Source organism: Betta splendens, chromosome 2 (genome assembly GCF_900634795.4).
Source record: "Betta splendens chromosome 2, fBetSpl5.4, whole genome shotgun sequence".
Lineage (NCBI taxonomy): Eukaryota > Metazoa > Chordata > Actinopteri > Anabantiformes > Osphronemidae > Betta > Betta splendens.
The window spans coordinates 1,294,651-1,318,132 of NC_040882.2; the positions used below are offsets into that span (position 1 = coordinate 1,294,651).

Sequence of the window (23,482 nt, forward strand, 5' to 3'; positions counted from 1 at the left end):
CAAGACTAGTCAGAGACTTCTGACAGTAGTCCTCAGATAGTAGACCACTGTAAACTACTGGACTGGGCTTTAACTGTGATTCAGTATCAAGCTTAATAATAATTCTACAGAATCCCACAAAGGCATCTCAGCTCAGATTCCAGCACCAGTCGACCCAGGTGCTAACCTGGACCAGAACCTTCCTGTTCTGGTGGTGGTTCATTCCCCTCTCGTCTACAGCCCTGAATGAACTGAATGCAGAATAGGACAAACTACCTCAGAATAAAATCCTCCTGTGGTGAATTAGTTGTTGTAGATCTGATTTTACATATTTCAAACAAAAAAGATCATTTGTAAAGGATCCAAGCCTCATTCTCCTCAATAGAGCCTCAATATAGTCTTGGTCCAGGTAAGATGGGATCCACCTCACCTCACTGTGTTGGTAAAAGTAAATGACGTGGCAGAGTTCAGCTCATGACAGTGACATTGCTGTTTATAGCTCCACTGAGTAGAGGCTGAGCGCCCCCTACAGGAACCACAACATAACACATGCATCATTAGGTAACAAGTTAGAATACATGCTCTGGTCCTCGAGGGTTGGTGTCCCTGCTGGTTTTCCAGCTCTCTCTGCTGATTACCTTGATCAGGTGTGTCAGTTGGCTTTTCCAGCTTGCCATTGACTGAACACACATTGTCAAGGTAATCAGTAGGAGCTGGAGCAGGAAGAGGTGGAAAACCAGCAATGGCATCAGTTTGACACCCCTGGGTTGGATGCGCTCGCCCCATGAGGCATCCTTCAAAATAAAAGCTCAGAGCAAAATACAGGGCGAGTGAAGCTAGAGAACTGGTGAATACAGACACACACACACACACACACACACACACACACACACACACACACACACACACACACACACACACACACACACACACACACACACACACACACACAGTCTGTAGGGAGTAGTGGGAGTTCCCTGTAAAACTGAACACAGATGTGATCAGTAAAACGTGTCTATTTAGACTCATGGAAAATTCAAGTATGACTTACTGTAAAGTGTGTTTGTACAAATACTTTTACATGTAAATGCTTTCAGCCAATACAGGTCCTTCTGCATGACAGCTATACAAGTACTAGTGAAATGCCTACCCATTAAACGGACGCTCAGTAAGCACATTAATAATTATCGTTGTCATGATGAGTTTCCTTGACGTCCTGTAACGGTCTTTCTGTTGCAGCTACAGACCATAATGTGTACTTTTTGACACATCAAGATAGAGTCACAAGACACATGTTAACATGTCAACCTTAGTTGTTTTAATGTGTTTAATAAGTAAAGTTACAGTCACTACCCCCCATCAACTAATGAGTAGATAAAGTAGTAAAGTAAATCAACGTACCTCATCCTCAGAGCAGAAAAGAAGTGAAAGTTTCTACACAGTGAAATGAGGAAACTCCCTGGAACACACACCAAATAAACACACACCCAGCATCTGCAGCAGTGAGGTCATAGGACGGCCTGGCCCAGCCCTCCTCTACATGTCAATCAGAGCCCGGAAAGGTTCTTCTACCACAGGACACGAGTCCAGTGTTTGTGTGTGTGTGTGTGTGTGTGTGTGTGTGTGTGTGTGTGTGTGTGTGTGTGTGTGTGTGGTACCTTGTCGCTGTCAGCCGTGTTCTGGGACGTTCTGGAAGCGATGGAGACGGTGTCTGGTTGGCTGCTGGCGTCACCCAGGCTGTCTGCGTCCTCGCTGGTCTCCCTGACGAGTCAGAGAGACGAGTCAGAGAGATGCAGAGTTTGTATCAGTGCAGCTACAGATGAAGGCTGAAGGCAGTTATCCAAACAAAAACACGATCAGGTGCCTCTTGGTGTCTCAACCCCGTCACCAGAGGGCGTCACTGAGCGCCAGAGTCTGGACTCTACACCTGCTGCCTGAGCATCCACTCATCACCGCAGACATGTAAGCGCCTCAGTTCACTACTGCTGGTGTCTGCTTTCTCTTTTGTTTCAGTTGACTGGTTCTCAGCAATTTGTGTTATTGCTGTCATAAGCAGTCATTGTTTGTCAGTGCTTGTTACTACCCTACTTACTACCCTACCCACACCCTCCGGTCTCCACCAGGCTCTGCATTTGGGTTCAGTCCTAGTTTAGTAGGTTTAGTAGGCTCTTAACTCTACCTGCCTCCACCCAGTGTGTGAACTGTCACTCCTGCTTCATTATAGACCAGGGGTGAGGAGGCAATTGTTCAGAGACTGGAGCTACAGGGGCACAGACGAGGCCAAGGGGCTCTGACCCAGAAAAGCCAGTTTCAGGGACAGTGATCTCCAGGATATGAGGATACAGATCCTCATATCCATAACGAGGGGACTGTGATGCATAGATCTTCGTTTTGTCTGATGTTCTGTGTGAGTTCTAATATGTACCACAGCCAAAAACATCAGCAGTGGGTTGGTTCCGTCTGAACGCTGACCTGCGTGTGATGCTGCGCTGTCGCCCCAGCGTGGGGTTGGGCGTCTTGGGGAGGGGGATGGGCTCCCTCAGCGCTCCTCTCAGGTGACCCCGTCTCTCCTGGATCACTTGCCGAATGCTGCGAACCCACTCCTGCTTCAGTTCCATGGATGACGCCTTTGACACAGAGTCAGACTGATGCAGATCCACTCCACTGCCAACACACCTGCAGCCTTTGGTGAGTGGACGTACCTTTAGCACCGTCTTGTTGTCAGACGTTGGCGTTCGTCCAACCCAGAGAGCAAACTTACAGGCGTCTCCCTCGATGTGTTCTGTTACTCCCAGCTCCGAGGTCTGGGAATCAAAGAGGAAGTCAGTTAGTCAGCCTGGGAGAAAAACTGTGTTATTAACTCTGTTATTGAATTTAGTAGCATTAAAACATGAAACATTTAAAACATTTCTCAGTATCCAAATGTTTCCAAATTAAAAACATAACCATCAGCTGTGAGTGTACAGATGTGCGTTACCCTCAGTCTGCTCTTGTACAGGTATTTGGTTCTTCCAGATGAGTCTTTGATCTCCTTGCTGAAGATGAGTGACAGCTCAAAGAGGAAGAGGTGACGGTCCCGCCCCTTCCTGATCAAAGACTTGGGCTCCCACACCAGGAAGGAGTCCTGGAGGAGGAGCTCGCCTTGGACCTCCAGACCCTCCTCCAGACCTGATGACAATGTTTCATGTGCAGAGTGGTACGTCTGGGTAATGCCTCACAGTAAACGGCCTCCAGCTACGTCACATAAGCCTACAGCTACGCTAGGTCAGGGTTACCTTCCAGCATGCTGACATGCATCGCGTCGTTGGCTCTCTTCGGGACACTCAGCATCACGTCCAGGCCTTCCTTGATCTCACCCTTCCCCTCCTCGCAGCACGCCAACAACTCCTAAAGGCCCACGGGTGCATTAAGGTACATATCTATATGTCATATATGAGAAATGAACATACAGCTATTCATTGTTCAATCGAAACGAGGCGACTGAGTGGGTCCAGCTTATCGTGGTACGTGTTGGTAGATGGGCCAGTGATGGATCAGCCGTCACTCTGAGCTGGTGGATCCACTCTACAGGTCCAGGTTGGTCTCCCTCATGGTTCCTTTCACACATATCCAGAACCTTAACACTGCAATTCTGGCTATGACTGTAGTTGAATTCCACCCTCGATTGGTTGGTTGGTAGTTCATTTACAGTATTTTTGACATAGTTACGCAACAGATGCCTTGCTCTGCCAGCTGCTGTGGCAGGAAGCAGGTATCTAACCATCAGGTTCTGATGGGTGGACAGAGCACAGCCTGTCAGTGGCTTCTGGAGGTCTGATCAGTACCTCCAACAGAACCACCTTCTCTGGGCCACAGTAAGGTTGGTGAAGAACCAAAAGAGCAACATTTGAGCTGCAGGTGTTGGGTCATTTATACACGGCTTCATCAGGGGTCAGAACATACACGCTTGTTGTTTTCTGTACCTTGAGCAGCAGCTGGTACTTGGTGATGCGCTGAACCGGTTTGATGAGAGCTGAGGAGATGGAATTAGTCAAACCATGCCGTCTCTGGACCTCCTGAACACACAAACACACACGCACACACAGCATGTCATGTTAGCTTGTTACTGATGGAAAACTAAAACCTGTGACTGGCTTCACTAAACACGTCAAAACTATGGACGTGAAACTATGTGAATATTATTTATGCGTGTCTGTTATTCATAACAATAACAACAACAATAATAATATTATTACAAAAAATAAATAAAGAAAAAGTTCATTCCCTGACCTCAAAGAACCCAGAACCATGCTGCTGGATCAGTAAGCTGGAGTCTGGTTTGTTCCTGCAGTATGTCACGTACATGTGGAACTTGTCGGCCTGTGGCAGAGACAGACCTTTAAAAACATTGTTAAAGCTTTTACACTTTATAATCTGTAAAATAAATAAATGGTTACCCAGGTAACAAAACAATGTCCAACATCTTCAGGAAGCTGCTCATAGTTTTCCAGTTCCTTCAGGAAAATGCTGCAGAACAGATCTGTTGGTTACTACACATATACATACATAATGTTGTGTGCAGTAGTGCGATCTGTGTACAGCCACTGTTACTGTAGGATGTGACACAACCACAGTGTCTTTCTGCAGGGGACATAGTACCTGTTGTGGAACTCGTAGATGTCCTGGATGTTCCCAAACACTATGTCGTCTTTGTTGGCGAGACCCGTGGGGACGTCTTCGGATCCACTGGTCATTTCCCACATGTACGTCTGCACCACAGCACAGTTACCATCAAGTGTATAGAAGTCATTCAATCAAATCATCACATGGTGTTTTATTTTCTGACAAGGTGTAACTCAATCTCAGGTGATACTATGAGACTGTTTTTACAGTAAAAAACATGCTAAGTATTTAGGGCCAGATGTTGCTGTGAATGTGCCTCCACCTCTGTCTTACTGAGGACTGATACACCTACGATCCTCCACTGACCCTGCCTGCTTTACCTGCACTCATCCTCCTTCCGCTTGAGCCTCTTTCCCACACAGAGCTCACACATTCATCCTTATGGTTATTTATCACTTTACTCAGTACTAACCTCAATGCACTCCTGCAGGTCTCTGACGTAGACTCTCTCTGTCTGCAGTAACTCAGCCATGATGTACCTGAGCACAAATCACAGACAGACCGGTAGCATTAGTTTCTTACACTACATTAGAACCAGTGCTTCCGTTGACACCACTCACTCTTTCTTGCGGGCCGACCGTCTCTTCTCGTCGCTGACTTGGTGGCTGGGGTCAGACAGGTTGACCTCAGGGTCAGAGTCAGACAGACTGTTGGGGATCAGCTCCAGCTCCAAGTCCTTATTGTCCTGCCAGGTAGACCACACACTCACTGCAGGAGTCCGCCACACCAACGGGCATGGTGCCTGAATGCACCACCTACCTGTGAGCACCCCCCCAGGGCCACCTCCAGCAGGTGGCGGTACTGGCCCATCCTGACGGTGAAGTCGCGGTAGCGCTTGTCGACCGTGGACACGCAGCGGCGAAGCTCGGTGCGGTGGGCGTGGCCTTTGGCGAGCATGCTCTCAGCCAGCTGGATGAGCAGGTGCACCTTCTCCTGGGTGTGCTGGGGCAGAATGCAGCGCTGAGTGACGGAGCCGTCCTTCCGGCTGCGGTTGGATCAAACGGGCTCCTGGGCTCTTACCTTGGCGGAAACACAGAACTCCCGGTGTTTGCTGAGCAGCTCCTGCGTGTCGGCCGGCGTTGCGCCTGCTGACGTGTGTGTGGCCAAGTACTGGTCGCCCGACTGCTGCAGCCAGTCCAGTGCCTGCAACGCGTTAAGGTGCTCATCCTGCGGTCTGGGCCATTAAAGACGGAGCCTGTGATGGGCTGTGACGCCTGGCCTACCTGCTGGGCGTGACTCTGGAACATCAGGTACTGCTGGCACTGGTCTAGACGGCGTTTCTTCAGCGTCCAGAAATGAAGCACTCTGTTTTCTCTCTGGAGTAGCTCACTCAGGATACCTAGGAACACCCAGAGTCTGTGAAGTGGTTCCCGTGTATTAAACAGCATCAGCTGCCTGTCGCTGTGTGTGTTCACCTTTGACCTGCTGCTCTGGAACCCTGGAGTGGCCACTGACCTCCGTCACGCCTGTTACCCCTGACACAGTGACACTGTGGCCCGAGATGTTGGCCATGGTGACGCTGTTGCGGTGGATGTACTTTAGGAAAACCTCTGCGTTACGTCTGGCCAAGGTGCAGGCCTGTTGCCATGGAAACAAGACAGGGATGGGTTCGGTTCCTACGTCTTAAGTTTTAATGATGAGCCAGAGGTTTCTCCAGCTTGGTCACCTTCAGAAAGGCCTCCTTTTGCTCCATGTGTTTGTTGATGAGAGGCAGGAGCTGCTCCACCTGTCGGTCTCCTCCTCCACACCAGTCCTCCTCCCTGCGGTACTCCTGCTCCAGGCTCTCCAGGACCCCACACACCTGCAGACAGTGGAACAGCTGGAGACACAGAGCGGCAGGCATAAAAGAGGCGGGTCCAGGCGGACGGAGCTACCTGCTGCGACGTCCTGTAGAAGGCAGCAGAGGCGTTGACCAGCTTGAGTCTGTCCTCGATTCTCAGCATCAGAGTCTGCCAGTGCAGCGCCACTGTCTGGGCACAGGACCTCACTGCGTCCGGATCGTAGTGCCCCGACCTGGGGATGCAACATCACATACAGGTAAAACATGTGCACTAACTAAACCAACCAAGCTGTAAGTACTTCACTAGTTTCCCAGTAACAGTAACCAGTGTATTAGTTACATTATAACTCTATCTACGTTTCTGAATGATGTGCCATTCAGCTCAGTTGCATCTTTACATCACTTCCAGAGGAGGCCATGCAGGACCAAGGCCTCCATCGCTGTGGTCCATCTTTGTCAGCATCTCTACATCAGCATGGTTGTTTGTGCTCGTTTCATACTTGCAGACATGCATGCTGGCTCCAATGCAGATGTTCAGTGCTGTTCACAGTTCAATGGAACGAGTTTTAACGTGACATCTATCAACAGCAGTAACTGACCTGACCAGCAGTTCAGCCCTCTGCTGCAGAGCCAGAGCCACCTGGTGGGTCCTCTGCAAAGAGTCAGCATGAAGAAGAGCCTGGAGACAAAGTCAGTGGACGGAAGGTTATTGCCAATGTGTTTGCTCCACGCACAACATTCTGTCTGTAAGTGGGCTTGCAGTAACCTCTATGGCCTGCTGGAGGCGCTCATGTTCCCGCTGCAGCTGCTCAGCTTCGGACAGACAGCTGGAGTTCAGCATGCAGGATGAAAGCATGACCTCTCCCTCTGAGATCCATCCCAGCACCTGTGAGGCAGACAGAGGGCAGACGTGAGCCCGGTGGGGGCTGCAGGGCACCGTGGCGTGCACCGCTGCTCGTCTGATGGCGTGCTACCTGTTTGACCTGACTCTGCAAATGTCTCAGCTGCAGGTTCTGCTCCAGGTGCGTGTGCGTGTGATCCGCAATCTGCTGCAGCTCCTTCTGTTTGTCCTGCAGGAGGCGCTGTAGCTCTTCTACCTGAGAGGAGAGACCACCCTCTGCTTCTAACAGTTCAATACCTAGAGCACACAGACACGAGACTTGGTGGACTGTTGTATGTGATGGACTCCTCACAATCATGTGTGTCGTTGTGGATCTCCTTTGTGCGTGTGTGTTAGTCTCCATGGCGAATTCAATATGCTGGCTCCATGGGCACCAGCTGCGTGCTTCAGAGAACAGTTTCTATGGCAACCCCTTCCTTCCTCTCCCCCTGCCCCCATTATCCTCTCTGCCCCCCTTCCCCCTCACATGATCAGTGTGTTACTGAACTGGTCAGATGATGCTTCACTGTTACATTACATGGGATTAAGAGTAGACCATTATTTGAGCTGGGTCTGAATTCTCAGCTGTTCCTCTGTTGTGTGGATTTATGACACATGTCCTCCTCAAGAACCAATGCAGCCTAAAGAAACAAAATTCCCCATTCAGACCCTAGAACACAGTCACTCATCCACTGCCTCTCCACTCTGCTGGAACCATCTCCACTCTGCTGGAACATGGGGAGGCGGGTCCACCCTAGTTTACAGGCTTAAAGGCAATTCAGGCTAATTCAGTTTATTTATAGCGGTTCAGTGTGAAATTTGACTACATTTGGTATTTAATCAAGAATCCATTCAGGCTCTCAGCACTAATCTAGTGCTGCCACTCGTTTCCCTCAGGACCAGTGGTTCTTAGAACCCACACAGGATGCCTGTAAACTCCTCAAGAGGCCATGCATCTTTGTGGAACTTGGTTTAGAAACCATGAAGGGATGAAATCAAAGCCAGCTGCTTTCCATCTTGTATAGTATATAGCCATGTAAACCACTCCTCACTTCCTTCCATCCCTTTCTCTTCTGCTAATAAACAAACATGTATAAGAAGAGTACAAGAGTGTTAGTAAAGACGCAGCTGGATATTTACCTGAGGCCTGCACCTCTGTCATGTACTGCTGAAGGTCATGACCTTGCTGGATGACTTCATACATCATATTGTTCATAGCCAGCCTTCGCTCCATGTGCCTGCAAAGAAAGGACTTGGTGAGTCAGAGCCTGTCAGTCAGATATTGGTAGCTAGTAATTCTGACTGAGTGGCCGGTTGACACCTGTGGATGCGCTGCTGCGCCAGCGTTAATGCCTCTGGACAAGCCTCCACCAGCCGTGACTGGCCCAATGCCAGCTTGTCCTGGTTCCCGTCAGGTAACCGCGGCGATGCCACTTTCTCAGCAGAGAAGTCCTGGGACTGTTTCTGGAGATCCTGCTTCCAGGCATCCATCTCTCCAGTTACCTGTGAACACACACACACACACACACACACACACACACACACACACACACACACACACACACACACACACACACACACACACACACACACACACACACACAGAGTGAGTCTGATTCTGACCCAGCCCAGAGGAAAGAGGCTGCGTTAGACCTGTGCACTGATTAAATCCACCTCCAGCGTGCACTGCTGCAGTATGCGGAGCTGCAGGTAAACGTCCAGACGGATCTTCCTCTGGTGGAGAAGTTCCTCCAGCTGAACATGAGACTCGTCCAGCTGCTGTAGTACAGACTCGACGTGGGTAACAGAACTGCCCTGGGGCCTGAAACAAAAAGATGATCACACCTGAAGCCTAAGACACACAGGTTAACCCTGAAATTAATGGATCCACAGGTTTCACAAGGCCACAGAGTAGGACACAGTGCAGCATGCAGGTTACCTTTAATTAGGCAGACATGCTCATACACCTGAAATGACTATGCCCACACTGTAGACTAGAAAACAAACAGGGCTGCACTTAAGTTAAAGAATGAATACACCCACACATGGTCCATGAACGAGAGCCCCCCTGATAACTGCTTTTATCAGTTCTACAAACAGCAGACCTGAGGCTCATATCAAATGCACCCACACTCTGGTTGGGTACCTGAGTTGCAGGATGAGGTCTTCTCCTTCCCGGACGACACTCATCGCAGCTTCCTGCAGGGCCAGGGTTAGACTTGGGTTAGTGCTGGGTTAGTTAGGGCTCAGAGGAACGGAGTTAGGCTGTTATGAGGTGAGGTCAAAGGTCAGATAAGGGAGGCAGGTACCTGCGTATTGGCCTGCTGCTGCTGCTGCTGGCTGATCAGAGTCTGCAGAGCCTCCACGGTGTCCGGACAAACACAGAGGTCTGAGGAGAGCTGCTTCTGGAGGCCGTCCATCCACGCTGACAGCTTTGGAAGAGATCCACATGTTTAGAGTCCTGACTTTATCTCCTACACTGGGACTGTGGGTATTCATTACCTCTTTAGTGTGTGTGTAGAAGGACACAGCGAGGTCCAGCAGCAGCTTCCTCTGTTCGACTCGTTGAATAAAGGCCTGAAAGAACACATAATTACATAATGAGTATAGAGTGTAAAATATCACTCTGTTTGTAGTTATAACTAAGGTCTAATAAAAGCATCAAAATAAACTAAACATTGGCATCTTTGTTTTATTGTGGGTTTCACCTTAATTTTGTAACTTTATTGTGTTAATTGTTTTCCCCGTGTTTCTCTCCCTCAGTATTTCCTTTAGTGCATAGCTTTGTTTCTTTGTCCTGCTTTAGTTTCTGGTCTGGTTGTGGTTCTGGTTCCAGATCACGCCTGCTTTGTTCTGGAGAACCAGCTGCTCACGTCTTCACCTGGATCCAAAGGCCTGACCTTTGATTCATAGGAGTTTATGGACTTTGGTAAATGTTCCACTGTGTGGACAGCCTGATGTTGGTTCCCAGAATGCTTAGGGGATCAGCTGCCATTTTGAGTGATTCACAGATCCTGCTACGACTCCCTGCTTAATGGTCCACCTCAGCTTATGTCCTCCAGAGACTTCTCACCTACCACCACCCTCATTCCTGGAAGGGACCAGTCATCCAATTAAACTAACATTGCATAAGATATTTAAGGCCCTGAACTCACCTGCCTTTCTTTCCCTAGACTCCACTAAAGCCTGACTTTCTTCTGTATACATCTGTCCCCTCATCTTTGAATAAAACCTCTAAAAGCAGGTTCTGGTTTAAGTTCTTTCAACTAATGTAGTAGTTTAGTAGGTTTTCATCTAAATCCAAAACAATGTCTTTTGCTTTCAAAGCGAACTTGTATTAATGTAATGAATCAGGGTTGGGAAGCATCTGTTATCATATAACTAATGATGTGAACCTGTCTGTGGGTTCTTTCCTCCTGGCACTGTCACTGTACCTGCATGCGCAGCTCCAGGTCTCTGGCCGTCTGGTAGATCTCCTCCTCCTCACACTCTCCAGACTGAGCAAGTTGATCTGCTGCTTCTAGAAGCTTCTCTGCATTAGTGTAAGTATTCTGGCACACACAACATGTTGGAGATGTAGTGACTGGGTTGAAACCGTGTTATACTGTGATATTAGTACTAGACATTAATCTGCTGTGAAACTGTTATTGTTGACATTTGAACAAATACCTTTGAGTACATTTTGGCTTATTGTGGGCTAAATGACTGATCAATAATGGAGGAAGACTAATCATTCTAGTCATTGTAGTTAGTGTAGTCATTCTAGTTATTCTAGTGTACTCTGTTACCTGTGCAACCTGCTGGAAGTCGTCGTGGCGTTTCTGCAGGGCTCGTGCTCGGTGCAGAGACTTTCCCACGCCGCTGTGCTTGTTGAGGAACACCTCACCGTGCTGCTCTACCCAGTCCAACACCTGAGACAAAGACCTCAGTGTGAACATAGAGACACAGTGGTGTGAGTAGTGAGAACTGTAAAAAATAGATGAGGAATTGTAAACATTTCCATAACTAGTAGAAAATAATGATGATGACTAAATAACAGTTGAGATTGTAAACACATGGTGAAAACAATCAGAGACCAATGTCAAACATGAATTTGAATCTAATTTAAAGCCTGGATCTGTTCTGGGCTTTGGTTTTGGATTGTACCCGTCGAACGTCCTGTTGAAACACACAGAGCTGCAGACGCTGGTGGAGGCGGAGCTTCCGATGCTGCCACGCCCCCTCCACTTCATGGTGGCCCTGGAACAGAAAGAGGACGCCGGCATCAGCTGTATTATTATGATGACCTTGTGGGGTTTCACCTGTAGTTGTTCCTACTTGGTTCAGTCTTGTTGTAACTTTGACTTTTGTTACCTTATTAATTTTGTATTAGGTGCATTTGTTTCTGCAGTGCATTTGTGTTAATTATTGAACTGTTTAAGTTATAAATCTATATTAAACAGTTTTGGGTTAGGTTTGAGTCTGAGCATTTGGGTTCCACTACCAGTTAGTTTATTAGTTGGTGTAAGACAAGATGTACTTTACTGATTAAGTCGACTCATTAGTTGGCCTAACACAGGGGGTCACTCTGATCCTAGTATTCCCCACCCCTGGCCTAACACCTAATCATATGTGCTTGTTCCATGGCTGACTTGAGACACACCTGCATGACCTGGTGCAGAACGGCCATGATGCTGTGCGTGGCCGCAGTGAAGTCGGGTTTTGTGGTCATGTCCTCAGAGTCGCTCGTTGGGCAGCGCTGAAGGACATCTAGTAAGGCTTTACCGCTCTCACTGACCTGCAGACAGAGGGGTGTTGTGTAGAGGTGAGGCAGACAGGTACGGCAAGGACAGAACTTCCAGAAAGACAATGTCTCACTGGTGCAGAGGTGTTGGGTCAGACAGATGCTGAGACAGATGGATGTGAGACAGGTAGACAGCGGTATCAGCTGGAGGGGAGCTACCTGTGTGTAGTTGGCAGAGATTTCCTTGTTCAAGTCCTGGTGTTTCTTTGTTGCAGCTTCTAGCTCTGCCGTCACCGACGGGAGTGACCCCTCAGAGCACAGCTGAACCCATCCCTCCACTCTGAGTAGGAACTGCACAGACAGACAGACAGACAGACAGACAACTACAGTATACAGTCTGTGGTGCAAAGAGGACTATGGGCAGGTACAAATGAGAGACAGGCAGAGGAAGGGTTAATACAGGTAAACATGTAGACAAAGTTAATGGGGAACACCTGGATGGGGGCGTGGCCTAGACATGACACACACCTGTTCTGCCCCCTGGTGGAAGCCAGTTGACATAGCAAGCGTATTGCTGCGCTCCTCCAGTGCCATCGTCAGACACTTCCAGTCGTCCTGTAGCTGGGATGACACTGTGGCGATCCGCTCTGCCCCATAATGACCAGCCTCTGCCAGCCTGGCTGCTACGGTAACGACACTGTCCACGTTCACGCTGCCGTTCTGCAGATACACAGAGACACCAGGGGTTTGACAGAAGACTTGTTATCACCGGACGTCACAGACAGACACACAGACTAACCATGCAGTTAGCTGTGAAGTGCTGGTGTTGTGTCTGGAGGTCCAGGGCATGCTGGTGGTTCTGGCCAACCTCTGCCAAACTCTGCGTAAATAACTCCTTACTGTGAGCGATCCACTCAGACATCTGAGGTGAAAAGAAGACAGGAGACAGGATTCAGTTAGTTAAGATATTTGTTTCTGTGAACATACTGCACACCCAAAAAAGTGGAGATACTGTCTGTGCTACACTGTGACTAACTGAGGCTCCAATCACCACCTTGTCATGAGCTTGGGGTACTGACCAAAAGACACATCCAACTCGTAGTTTAGTAGTGGGTGGATATTATTATATGTAAACTACATTCCATCACCATGACACTGTAGTAGAAGCAGACTGCACTCACCTTAGTGGCATCCTGTTCAAACAGATGTAGCTGCAGTGCTTGGTCTAAGTGGAGCTTCTTGTTGCTCCAGTTTTGTAACAGGTGGCTGCGAGCTGCCTGCAGCCGGTCCAGGAAAGATGAGACCTTTGGTGCCACACTCTGGAAGTCTGCCCCGCCAGACAGCCAGCTGCCGTGGCTACCTCCTCCACTTTCATTAGAGGCATCGCCATGCGAGGGGCCCAGGCGCATGCGCTGGAGCAGACTGCGCCCCTCTCGATCCAGGGCATCGACAGGGGCCGTGGCAATGGTGTTACGGAGGCGACCGTGTTCCTCAAGAAGTCTGGAGGTACAAGCTCAGAACTTAACAAAGGCACTCCAGCACACAAAGCAACCAAAAGGAACTGTAATAGGTTCAGCTTGCACAAGGGCTTGCTACTCACTTGCGAGCTTCATCAACGTCCTTGGGTTCAGCTATGCGGTTGAGTCCAGCCTCCAACTGCTCCAGCTGGGTCAGCAACTGCGTGGCAGAGCCCGAGAACTCCTCCAGACCAAGACGCAGCTCTGTCCACTCCACATGATCATACTCCAAAGAGCCACCAAGGTCAGAGGTCAGCTGGGAGGGGTCAACAAGCCGGGACAGGCCATCCACAGACACCAGGCACGTCTGGAGGAAGACAGTCTGGATTTACGTACAGTGGGCAAACTAATTCACCTGTTTATTATGAGTCAGTAAACAAACTGTTACACTGCTAGTCATTTAGTTAACTTTAATGTAATGTAATGTAACTAATGTAAGCTACAAGTCATATCTTGAGCAGAGCTTCATGTGGTCTGATGATGAATCATTTATTTATCTCAGGTCCAGTAGTAGTTCTGAGGAATTACCTCAAAGCTGAGCTTGGCGCTGCCCAAGTTGGTCTTGTGTTTCTGCCAGAAGGTGTCTGGTTTGATGAGCAGCGCCGTGTGGATGTTAGAGGAAAACGACTCCTGCAGTGTTCGCAGCACCGGCTTCACACTGTCCCACTTACTGCCACGCATGTCTACCACCACAGTGAAGCCTCGGGCACGGACGTCCTCACTGGCAGACAGAGGGAGGCAGACAGACAGGTTTGTTTGTGGCTGGGAGACAGACAGACAGACAGACAGACAGACAGACAGACAGACAGACAGACAGACAGACAGACAGGCAGGCAGGCAGGCAGACAGACAGACAGACAGGCAGGCAGGCAGGCAGGCAGGCAGACAGACAGACAGACAGACAGACAGACAGACAGACAGACAGACAGACAGACAGACAGACAGACAGACAGACAGACAGACTGAGCAGCCCATACCTGGGTATGGTCGACAGGTAGGTGACCAATCGACTGAGGTCCTCCTGTTTTATTCGATCATGGTTGGTCCTGGCAGGGAAGGTCAGGATCGGTCCGCCTCGTTTGTCACGTCCGCCTAGAAAACAGGGCCCATTAAACCGGGTCATATCAGGAACGAACCGGTCCAACAGCTTCAGCAGAGTTTGTTTGAGTTACCTGAGACAAAGGCCACTTTCTCTCTGAGCACCGTCAGGACATCGACCGCCCGAACACATTCTGCTTTACCCGAACCTGGGGGAGAGAGAGAGTTTTGAATTTTCAACATGACTTTAATTTGAAGATAATAATATACATATCACATTTAACATAATTAAAATTAAAGAAAATGACTCAAACAAAAAAGAAATAAATGAACAGAAATAACACACAGTAGCAACACGGTAACAAAGATGCACAGTTTTTTTAACTGTGCTCTTGTTTTGCATAACCCCCTTTTCCTCTGCTTCTCATCTGATCATGGTCCGAGTTCATAAAACATTCTTTGTCTGAGAAATAGTCTTCAACTTTGACACCCCTCATATTCTTAGTGCGCGGCAGAAAACGTTGTTCAACATGTTCAACACCGTAAGTCTCGGGCCCCAGGACTGAGACAACTCCCTGTCTGAGGATAGAGAGATCCCACCCTCACTGCTGTCCCACTCAAGAAGTTCACTTTTACTCTTCATATGATGTTATTTTACACCTTCCTCATTCCCTGCACTCTTCCCAGCTACAACACTGCTTAAAGTTGTTAACAGCTAACAACTTCACTGCTGATTAAATTCTCCACTTCAGTCTGTTTATACCATTGGTTGTCAGTCTCAGACACAGTGTCCCGTCCACTGCTCGTGCGTCCACCACAGGCCTCCTCCTGCTTGTCTGCAACTCCTCCACCATCCTCTCGTCCATTCACGCGTTCTGCACTATCCCCTTGTCCATCTACACTGTCCCCACCGCCCTCCTGTCTGTCAGCCTGTCCTCTACATTGATCCTCTCTACCATTGTCCACGGCACTGTCACCTGCAGGAGAGTGGGAACTGCCCCCAGCTTTGTCTGGACAGGATCTGATTAAATGTCCTTCTTTGCCACAACCAAAACATTTCATAGTTTCTGAAGTAGCAAAACGTACATAATCAAAGTAATCAATTCTCAGTTTAAGGACCAAATTTAGCACGATGTAAACTTGCCGTCTGTGGGAGATCACATGTCAGAGCTCCGGTTGTGTGCAACGGTGAGACGACTCTGGCTTGTCTTGACAGTTCTCTGCTTAACAGTTCATCGCTAATGAATGGTGGAATGTTTGACAAAGTTAACTTCTTGGCTGGCTGAGTCAGAGGAGAAACAGGAGCGAGTCGTTAATGACAACACCGCTTTGAACCAGTGTTCACTATGGAGCGGAGAGTTGACCATCCATTAGTTACACAATCATTAGTGATCTCTATTCAAAAACTATATATATGGTATAATGGTGATTTATTGGTAAAGATATGTCATTTTAATAGAGAATTGTTTCTTTAACTTACAATGAAGGGCAAAAATGAAACCTTTAAATAAGCAATAAGGCTTCAGAAAGAACCAGATATGTAAGTTTAAAAGCTTATGTGTGTGGTTGGTGTAACAATGAGCAGCTGTATAATACTGTACCCATGAGTGTCCTCACAGCTATAGCAAGACATGATCAGATCGTCCTGCACAGTGAGAGGAAGCTAATCCAATACATGACTGAGGGCAGCTCAGCTCCTCATGGTAACCTGACAAGTCAGGGTTAAAACACCATCATTCATTCAATTCATTACAATTAACTGTTTTTAATCCATCTGTGTCTACAGACACATGGGTCACATCACACCACACAGTACTGCAGCTGCTGTCCTTATTCTGTGTTGGGTGATCAGAGTTCATCCTGGTCCCATGTGTACAAGAGGTGAGTGAGGGGCCACGGCACCAGCACCGGCCACAGGATGTTCATCACCAGCTACTGACCACTACAGACCACAGGATGTTTACTAGCTAGTGATTACTACAGACCACAGGATTCGCATCAGCTACTGACCACTACAGACAGCATGTTCATCAACAGCTACAGACCACATGATGTTGACCAGCTACTAACAACTACAGACCACATGATGTTCACCAGCTACTGACCACTACAGACCATATGATGTTTATCAACTACTGACGACTACAGACCACATGATGTTCCACAATGGTCTTGTCTTCAGAGGGTCTGGTCTCTGTCCTCTTACACCTATGTCCACATCCTGTTAGAGACTGAACATGCTGTGGCTGGGAGCCCTCGGTTGGTTGCCTGTTTCTGTGCTGTTCTGCTCTGTGTCTCCTCTGCTGTGGCTTATACAGTACAGGTACTTTACCAAAGACAAACAGACTGAGCTACATGAGTGAGGCTCTGCTTTGTGTCTGTTATTTGATTGGCCCTGTTCCTTCTGGTGTTCCTACATCACACAGGAGGTTGAGTTGGTTCTTCTGCTGGGCTGGACACTGTTGATGACTTTCCTCCAGATTCTCCAGTGATGACAACCCAAATAATGAATGATGTCTTAACCTTCTAGTAGTCATTGCTGGTTAAACCCGTTTTGAACAGCCCAGAATGGTGATGTCCCACACAGGGAGAGCTTTACTTGTAGGAGTGGAGTGATGTGTTCTGTTGTGGATATCTCACACACAGACATAATAATGGAACCTATACGCCGTAAAGCAGGTTGTAGTTGTAGAGTCTAGAACCCTTAGATCTGTTGTATCAGTATTTCCAGTCCCAGAACTGCTGGGTTTTCTGTTGAGTGTGTTTCTGCAGCCGAGGCCTGGGAGTCAGCAGCTTGGTGACTGGAAGCATGACACTGTGTCTGCAACAGCTCCAGTCTGACTCAAATAGGAATCCGATTGATCCGATGGATCCTGCACCATCTGTCAGTCAAGGTGCGGAGCGTCGGCGAAGGGATTTCCATTCTGATGAAGCTGTCTAACACCAATAAAAGCCAGAGTCAGTGTAAAGCCTAAAATAGCTGCTGTAGAGATGAATATGAAAAGCCCAGAGAGTCTGTCAGGACTCATGGAGCTGATTATACAACACAACGTAATGAATGCGTTTTAACACAGTGTCCGTATCCAGAATGTCAGAACTGGACTTGCAGGCTGTTACCACTATATCATCACACACACACAAACAGAGCTTCACTTCCTGTGAACCACACAGATTCCTCTGACCAGTGCCACACGTTTTCCCTTCATCATTTTGCCAGTCACTGTGCTTTGTGGAGCCTCTTGCATAACGAAGATGCGTTTCTTAATTACTCCAAGACTTTGGCTCAGCGCCCACACAGACCCGTGCGAGCCATTCTGTGGGACCTGGGGCTGTGTCTAAAACTGGATATTGCTTCTGGAATTTGGTTCTTTTCCAAAGAAAGGGAGAAAGAGTCTATTTAAACCATGTCTTTAGTCAGCTACTGTAGCAACTGGACTAAAACCACAATGTGACACATGAATACTTGTACAGAACTTTGTCTGGCCCAGTTGGATGAAGCCTGAACAGAACCACAGGTAGACTGGGGAGGGTCAGTGGTTACCAGTCATTTACAACATCAGGTCCTTCTGCTTCTACAACTTTAAACTGAACTGGCATCTTTATAAATTTCTGCAGCCACAAGCACAATTGTTGTCAAGATGTCAGGTCAGGTCAATCAGACTTTGTATGTCCCAGCACATTTCTTGCATTGGTTCAACCTTTAATGTTGTTCATGTTTTCCTTTTGTATCGTCATTGTCCTGGATTTTGAATTCGATTCTAAAAAGAAAGCATTGAGCTTCGGGTTTTAATTGATGCGTGTGGGATTCCACATGAATCATACTAATGATGAGAGATGAGCCAGTCCTCACTCCCCCTCCACACAAGAAGTCAGGAAATAAACAGTGGGCTGTTCATTTGGACTCAGTGAACGTTAGATCATAAATGTTCCTGCTCAATTCAGAAGAAAAGACGTAACATTGTGTGACTGCAGCTCAACTCATGTTTAACAGGTAGAAGACAGACAATATAAAGAGAATCAAGTATGAGTCATCGCAAATGAGCAAATAAAAATGAAATAAATATACCAAGATGATTTCATATTCATTCTCCGTGAATCTCAGTTAAGTGGAGTGACTTTGTGGCCTGAATATCGTCAGTGAGCTTCCTAGTGAAATAAGTGTCAGACCTGACCCAGGCCTGAGTGTATGTCCTTAAACGTTTTGACAACGTGAAGGATGGTTTTGACCTGAAACTTAATTTTAATATTGCAAAATACAGTAAGTAAGTAATTGACAATAGGTTTTAATCTGTTAGAATAAGACCAGTGTTCCAACAAGGTACATTAATCTTCAAAGCAGTTCCTATTTATATATTATATTATATATATAATATATATTTAGTGTTCAATGTTAATGATGTATTTCTTCAAATTAGGAACCAAGTCATCCTTAGACAGAACCTTTGACACAGAAAAAAATGTGGCAGTCCACATTTAGCCTGGTTCTGCTCAAGGTTTCTTCCTCGTTAAAGAGGGAGTGTTTTCAAATTGTAATAATTACAATTAAAGACTTGCTATATGTGGGATTTGTTGGATTTAGTTGTGTAAGGTTTTAAACCTTACCTTGTAAAGTACCTTGAGATAACTGTGTTGTAATTTGGTGCCATATAAAATGAACTAAATTAAATTAAACTGGAAAAATTCAGGTGTTTTATTGTGATATACAACTCTATGTATAATGTGTATTTGATGTCTACTGTGAGCAACAGTAAATGTGGAGCAGAGAGGTAAAATGAGCCCTGCCCTCCAGAACGGACCCAGACACTGAAAACCAAAACAAAAAACAAAAACCAAATCAACCTTTGGTCATTTGTTACAATTTGTGGTAAAACATTAAGACGTACTCAATACTGAGGTTCTGACCCAGAAGGATTCTCTGGACCCCTGAACCTCTATTATAAACTATTTGACTTCAGCACTTCCACTGTAACAAAGATTTCAAACATTAATAAAGCCTCTATCACATTCGGTGTCAGTATAAACACGTATTATACACATTAATAAATATTGCTGCACAATAGGCTGCGTCTCTCACTCTGGCCTTCCCACAATCCTCCTTGGCAGGACCCACACACACCTCGGTGCTATTGGACGGAGGGATGCTGACACACACTTCATACACACGCGCACACATTTTCTGAGTCAATGGGCGGATGTAGAGGCATCATGGCGACAGCAGCTCCTACTACACATAAGCACGCACGCGCGCGCGCACGCACACACCAACCTGCCGTCGCCAGGCCGCCCGGGCCCACTTCTCCTCCATCCAGCGGATTCATCCTCCCTCCTCCTCGCGATGCTCCTCCACCTCCCTCCTCCTCCTCGTCGCTCCCTCTTCTCCGTTATGTGCCGTGGGTTGCTCCGCTCCGCTCCTCGCGCCTCCTCCCTGCCTACCAGTCCATCCCTGCCGATTTACATCAGATCAGAGCCGTCCAGGAACCCGTGCAGGTCGCTCCGTTGGGCTGTACTCCCGGTACCGATCACTGCTGCATCCTCCTCGGTTCAGCTTCCTCCTCCTCCTCCGCTGCTCTGCTGTTGTTCTTACGTTACCGTGACCCCGCGCGGCATCACCTCACACCCCGTCCTCGTCACCGGACCCGCCACCGTTACTGCATGAAAGAGCGTTACGGTCGCCCCCGGTAGCCCCGTCTCCCTCCGGTCCCTCTGTCCTCCTGCCGGTCCTGGCAGCGCTCAGTCGGTGTGCTCCAGCACGCAGGCGCAGCGCAGAGAGGGGGGCGCTGCAGCTGCGGCATTTAACGCACACTAACTACAACGGTACCGAGATGCTGTTCCATATATCTATATATTTATACGATGTGATGAATGGTGGCATTATCGAGAAGGCTTATTCTGTTATATATGTTTTATTATTATACTAGTCCCAGCACCCTGTCATGTCATACTATTCTGGTTTAACTGAATGCTGGGTGGATTCATATGTAAAACAGCGTCCGACTTCCACATGTGTGCAGCATTAGAGTTTCCTGCCTGATTATTTAACTTAGGGTTAAAGAATCTTCCTGTGGCTGAATGGAGACTTAACCATCACTTCCAGACAAAAAGTCCAAGTTCTACTCATCCATTCACACCTTCGGATCTAACTGCATAGTTTTATTTACCATACATATTTGTTTATTTATTGAGCACAATGTAAAACACAGTAATGTGTCTCTGCCATGAACACCGTCATTAAGACGTGTCCTGTTCTCTCCTCCACTGTTGCTTGTTAACCAGGAAGCAAACATACAGTATTGAATGTTCTCCAGTTCTCTAGGAGAATGTTTAAACTCTCCAAATTCATTTGTAATTGTTTGGAGCATCCACCCGCCTACTCGCCGCTGTCAGTAGGTGGAGTAGGCACCTATTGGCCCATAAGTATAAGCTGACAACCACTGATAATGGCCATTGAATGCCGTGATAACGTCCGAAGCAGGTGGAGCATCAACACTTCTTATATTTGCTCATACTGTGGGTCTATAAGCCCGTGTCATCTTATCTATTTTATTTAACAAATGAGTGAGGAAGTCTATTTTACGTTGAGTTCCTTTTTTACCTCACTTATTCTTTTTGGAAGGTACATTTCAGGTTATATGAATGCAAGAATTCATTAAAATACAATCTATACAAGTTTCTTTATTTACAGTTGCAATAGTAGCAATTTATGCATGAAGAAGAAACGTCTATTAGCTTGACTGCTTGTTGACTGCAGGGGCAAGAGCTCTTTCATTCACCTGACTTTGGGAAAAGAACCTGGCTTGATACATATACAAGGTGAACACTGTGGGTCATAGAAAGCAGGCCTTGGCTTAGGTTCCAGCGTCGCTCAGTGACTTTCTGGGTAGGTTTTTGTGTCTACAGTTTTATAGTCTACAATTTTTAGTGTGAACTCATAAATGTTACCCAGACATTCTACGAATGGTCTACATATGTGACCCTGTGATGGACTGTTGGCCTCTGGCCTGACGGACAGCTGGCACAGGCTCCAGGAGCCGTACAGTAGACAGTGATGTGAGACAGCATGATGAACATGTGTATTAACATGTGCTTATTAGGGAAACTCACTATGTTATTGAGCAGATCATGGTGTGGTGGTGTCTAGTGGCTCACCTGGAGAGAACAGCTGGGGTTGACCGCCTGTTCAGCATTTCTCTATGGCAAAAGGTAAAGCATAGCGAGGGAAACCGTTTGACTGTTAAATGAGTGTGTAGGACATTGTAACATTAAATCCATTTTTGCCACATTTGGGCTTCAAATTTTACAGGACTGCGATACCTGCATAAACTTCTTGGTTGTCTCCTCTTTTAATACCACAACTTACAGCAAGTGGAGCCTGGAACCCGACCGAGGATGAGCTGGAGCAGTGTCCAGGTAACAGCAGATACACAAGCTGGACACATCCTGTTGTGTGCTGTCATTGACGGGTTTACCTTTGAATGCAGCTAAACCTGTGCAAAAAAGTAAAAGACCACAGTCTGACCGGGAGCTTGACTTGGAGCAGAGGTTTCCAAGTGCTCTCTAAAATCATCTCCAGCTCAGCTACGGGGGTCACTGGGAAAGCTGCTCCCATCCAGTAACTGGAGAGTGGGGATGGTCAGCATGCAAGCCTGATTCATGCTAATGTGATGTTGTCATCTTGTCAAACCTTTCAAACTCTTCTTAGCTCTGGGAGTTGGAGGGAGGCTGAATTTTAAAAGTTAGACATAAACCACATTTCATTGCATATTTTAACACTTAAATATTAGGTGACATTAAATGGGATGTTTTTAATCAGCTTAGGCTTTGATCATTTAACTAAACATAACTGAAACAGGATGGATTCAATTAGGTTCATGCATACTTTGTGCAAATAACTGACATAATGAGAGCTTCAGATTATATTATTCTAAATTTTATATTTCATTTCAGCTTTTCCATCTGCTACTTGAACCAAAACTCCACAAACAATAGCAGGGTTTATATGTTCTACACACCTGCATCACCCTATTCAATCCAGTCCCATAGTAAGATGTTGCAAGTGGAACCATAACCTGCTTTTATTGAGGAGTATCAAAATAAAAGTACATACTGTATATAGGACAAAAGTGTCATTATCCACAAATAAAGAGCTTATTTGGAAAACACCACACTCAGCTGGGGTCGTAGTCCCTGCCTCTCTCTCTCTTGCATGCTCTGTCACACACAGACTTAGTTAACACATATCCTAAATAGTTAATACTGTTATTACTGTTTTTTGTGGTTATATATGATTTGCATCAGCCGATTTCAGATTTCAGAAAATTCAACCATTCAGTTGTATCAGGGTATCAGTCATATTTTAAATGATTGGTGTCATTAGCAAAGAAGACAAGATAAGACAAGGTCCTGTAATTAACAATTAACATTAAAAAATCTAATTATAATTATTGTTAATAATTCTTAATATTCAGCTAATTTGTTCATTTTAACTTTTTCTATGAATTGCTTCTTAGCACTGACAAAAATATTATTTTGATAACAATTTATACAGTACTGACTTCATCTTTAATAGGCTGATCTTTATATAAAAATATATAAATATATTGCATTGTTTTGTTCTACTGCCATGCAAATACCTGTGGAAGAAACAAACCCTGGAACCCAAACTTCCCGTTTTTCTGTCAGCCTGTATCTACAAAATCGATAAACATGCCATTTAACCTATTCGCTGATTTTTTTTTCTTTTTTTCATTGCTTTAATGCCATGTGTAACTACGATTTCGATCAACAGACATTTTCTTTACTTTCCTTATGTTCTAACATTCACTCAAAACTAAAAAAAAATATATGGTCATTATTATCAACATGTAACGATTATCAAACAATAATAACTTTGTTGTGTTTTGTGA

At 46.6% G+C, this 23,482-nt stretch overlaps 1 protein-coding gene across 3 annotated transcripts in view; it reads right to left on the bottom strand.

Moving 5' to 3' along the window:
* The window catches only part of LOC114865894 (kalirin-like), a 34,064-nt gene extending 13,739 nt beyond the window's left edge, over positions 1-20,325 (bottom strand). For 2 of the 3 annotated variants that reach the window (XM_055502145.1, XM_029167404.3), the window contains exons 1-39: positions 19,846-20,325; positions 14,714-14,788; positions 14,519-14,633; positions 14,070-14,262; positions 13,625-13,848; positions 13,206-13,524; positions 12,824-12,946; positions 12,553-12,744; positions 12,244-12,375; positions 11,944-12,078; positions 11,448-11,540; positions 11,090-11,212; positions 10,736-10,852; positions 9,804-9,878; positions 9,611-9,733; positions 9,448-9,500; positions 8,976-9,123; positions 8,623-8,804; positions 8,442-8,539; positions 7,396-7,559; positions 7,188-7,307; positions 7,021-7,100; positions 6,516-6,654; positions 6,308-6,442; positions 6,057-6,219; positions 5,865-5,980; positions 5,662-5,784; positions 5,401-5,583; positions 5,202-5,326; positions 5,054-5,120; positions 4,618-4,727; positions 4,416-4,485; positions 4,249-4,338; positions 3,942-4,034; positions 3,255-3,366; positions 2,957-3,147; positions 2,682-2,783; positions 2,452-2,606; positions 1,638-1,740 (exon numbers count right to left, since the gene is read on the bottom strand). In XM_055502145.1, coding sequence (XP_055358120.1) covers positions 1,638-1,740; positions 2,452-2,606; positions 2,682-2,783; positions 2,957-3,147; positions 3,255-3,366; positions 3,942-4,034; positions 4,249-4,338; positions 4,416-4,485; positions 4,618-4,727; positions 5,054-5,120; positions 5,202-5,326; positions 5,401-5,583; positions 5,662-5,784; positions 5,865-5,980; positions 6,057-6,219; positions 6,308-6,442; positions 6,516-6,654; positions 7,021-7,100; positions 7,188-7,307; positions 7,396-7,559; positions 8,442-8,539; positions 8,623-8,804; positions 8,976-9,123; positions 9,448-9,500; positions 9,611-9,733; positions 9,804-9,878; positions 10,736-10,852; positions 11,090-11,212; positions 11,448-11,540; positions 11,944-12,078; positions 12,244-12,375; positions 12,553-12,744; positions 12,824-12,946; positions 13,206-13,524; positions 13,625-13,848; positions 14,070-14,262; positions 14,519-14,633; positions 14,714-14,788; positions 19,846-19,897 — 5,013 coding nt within the window. In that variant the 5' untranslated portion in view covers positions 19,898-20,325. The remainder of the gene's footprint in view (positions 1-1,637; positions 1,741-2,451; positions 2,607-2,681; positions 2,784-2,956; positions 3,148-3,254; positions 3,367-3,941; positions 4,035-4,248; positions 4,339-4,415; positions 4,486-4,617; positions 4,728-5,053; positions 5,121-5,201; positions 5,327-5,400; positions 5,584-5,661; positions 5,785-5,864; positions 5,981-6,056; positions 6,220-6,307; positions 6,443-6,515; positions 6,655-7,020; positions 7,101-7,187; positions 7,308-7,395; positions 7,560-8,441; positions 8,540-8,622; positions 8,805-8,975; positions 9,124-9,447; positions 9,501-9,610; positions 9,734-9,803; positions 9,879-10,735; positions 10,853-11,089; positions 11,213-11,447; positions 11,541-11,943; positions 12,079-12,243; positions 12,376-12,552; positions 12,745-12,823; positions 12,947-13,205; positions 13,525-13,624; positions 13,849-14,069; positions 14,263-14,518; positions 14,634-14,713; positions 14,789-19,845) is intronic. The other variant, XM_029167420.3, reaches the window with a different exon arrangement.
* Positions 20,326-23,482: the final 3,157 nt, after the last annotated feature.